Source organism: Nelumbo nucifera, chromosome 4 (genome assembly GCF_055504915.1).
Source record: "Nelumbo nucifera cultivar China Antique chromosome 4, China Antique-T2T, whole genome shotgun sequence".
NCBI lineage: Eukaryota > Viridiplantae > Streptophyta > Magnoliopsida > Proteales > Nelumbonaceae > Nelumbo > Nelumbo nucifera.
This window is the reverse complement of record NC_142652.1, coordinates 30,210,818-30,213,230: the sequence shown is the minus strand read 5'-3', so window position 1 is coordinate 30,213,230 and position 2,413 is coordinate 30,210,818. Positions and strand designations below refer to the sequence as shown.

General features: G+C 38.0%; 1 protein-coding gene across 1 annotated transcript; it reads right to left on the bottom strand.

The window, feature by feature from the left end:
- Positions 1-829: 829 nt before the first annotated feature.
- LOC104587745 (DUF4228 domain protein) lies at positions 830-1,767 on the bottom strand. The gene has a single exon (XM_010245465.3). It carries the CDS (start codon positions 1,650-1,652, stop codon positions 1,170-1,172), a length of 483 nt encoding a protein of 160 aa, XP_010243767.1. The 5' UTR covers positions 1,653-1,767; the 3' UTR covers positions 830-1,169.
- Between the last annotated feature and the right edge of the window lie 646 nt (positions 1,768-2,413).

The window sequence follows — 2,413 nt, the reverse complement described above, 5'->3', positions numbered from 1 at the left end:
CCAATATAAAATAAGTCCTTATTTTTTAAATTAAGCATTTGAAAAAGCTGGGCGCCAAATATAAATAAGTGCTTTTTCAAATAAACACTTGTTTTTAAGAACTTATTCAATAAATACTTATTTTTAACATAAACACTCCCAAACATGACCTTATATTTATATTATTACTTGTTTTAGTTAATTCTAATTAAATGCAACTATTAAAACAACAAAAATAATTAATAAATTAGATGGATGAACCAAAAAATGGAAAAACTCTTGTTCGCAACCACCCATTTTTGCCATAGTGGTTAGCTTATAAGTGGGGCCTACGTCCTCTATGATTGCTGTACTTGTGCAATAAAGAATGTACAAAGTACCCCTCAAAATTTTCAGGCCTGTCTTTGATGTTGCTATAACATAATATGAAGGACATCCCATTTCCAATACTTCCAAGGGTTGGTCGATGTCCCCAACAACGGAATTGCATACAAAAGAGAGGATTCACTCCACCATTGTAGATTTAATGCTTAATATGGGAATATGAAATTCTGTCACTGCAAAATTCTCATCTGCTCAGAATAAATGTAAAACACCGAAACTTCCTACAGGAAGAGGAAGTTGATAAACTTAATTAGACATCTAAATAGGGGCGGAATATCAAACCATTGTCAATTCTATAACATATATACTAAGGCTATATTTGGTTTGGTAGAAAATAAAAGAGCAATAGAAAGTTGTTTATTTTCAAACCAAACACAGCTTAAGAGATATCCCAGGAAGAAAACTAAAACAAGATGGCAGAAGGAATTAGGCCCACAACCGTCATCAGTATGGCCTGTATGGCAACTTGGGAAGATCAGTCAGTCCTGACTCTTGTGTAGAAATTGTTGATATAAAAAATAAAAATAATATCTGCAAATGGGCTCCCAAATCAGACCCCACTCCATTTAGTTAACAAGCCTATCTATGATTCTACACAAGCCCTAACCCAAATTTTTTATGGGCTTAGTGGCTTAGATATGCCAACCCCAACCCATTTGGCTTACATTTGATGAAGTTCTTCAGTGCTCGCCTAGAATCAGAATCTACCCAACAACAAATGAAATCACACCAAAAATCTTCACAAATAACAGAAAAATCAAAATTGAGGAGACCATCATCTGAACCTTGTACTCTATCTTCTCCAATCACAGCGTACACGGAGTTTCATCTATGGTATCCAATGATGGCTTCCACGATCTCTGGGTCGAGTATCTCTCGATAGGCTCCGGACTTCTGTCTAGCGAGTCCATTGTCTTGAATTCTGACGGGAACAAGCAGAAATCAGGGAATATCTTCCCGATGTTGTTAGAAGACCCACGTTTTGTTGCTCTGGAAGCTCTGCATGAAAGAGAATCCATCTCCTCATCTGTCAGCACAGAATAGAGCATCTCGATAGGAAGAAGAAAATAGAGGTGCCGCTGCTCGAGCTCTACGTCGGCCCCTAGTCCAGGAACTCGGTGACCCACCTTGAGATCGCTTGATTCACAGACAAATTGGCAAGGATTCTCTAGCATGAGCTCAGCTGCTTTAATTGGCCTTGTGTAAACTTCCATTCTCCCATCGCAGAACAAAACCTTCACTGCTCCATTAGAAGCATTCGTAGGAGCACAAGATGTGGTGTTTCCCATATCAGAGAGATAGATAGATAGATAGATAGAGAGAGAGAGAGTAGTGGATTAGAAACTTATCCCATGTTAGGGAGCTCAGTTGCAGGCTGTAGAAGAATGGTGAATGTGTTTATTTTGACAAGGGTCTAAGCTTATATACATATCTTATCTTTGTGTGGAGGAGAGAGAGAGAGAGATCTTTTTCAATAAAGGGGTGGACCCTTGGAGGGTTGCGGTATTTTAGTTAGGGGAGCACATGGGGGGGCATGGAGCAAGGGTCTAGCCAATGCAGTAGAGCCAAGCTAAGCACACGACAAAACCTATGGCAGGACATGGGAACAGGAGATTTTCTACAAGAAATATTCTTCTTTCTGGTTCACCTAACACTGATTAGGTTTTATAATAAGAAGAAAGAAAGAAGAGAACAAACACAAATGGGTCCTACCTATACTATTCCTTCTAGATGCCTTAGAATAAGAGTTTCTCCTTGCTATCACTGATGAACTGTCATATCTTCTCTGCTAGGTGTGTAGTCACATTCATATATTAGACATTGCACTTGTAGCTTAATATCATATCAACTCTGCTCATAGTCCGGACAACCATCCCATATAACCAGAATATTACCATATAAGTGAATGAATCATTCAATTCACTGCTTGTCAAAATCTAAATAATAAGAAATGATTTAAGGCCCATAATTATATATGGCATGAAATAGAACGAAATGACAAATCGAAATAGGATTCATGTAATCGACCCTATATAATCGATACAAACCG

Bases quoted from the DNA above. Each gene is read 5' to 3' on its own strand.
- LOC104587745 (XM_010245465.3), bottom strand. From the start codon at position 1,652: ATGGGAAACACCACATCTTGTGCTCCTACGAATGCTTCTAATGGAGCA.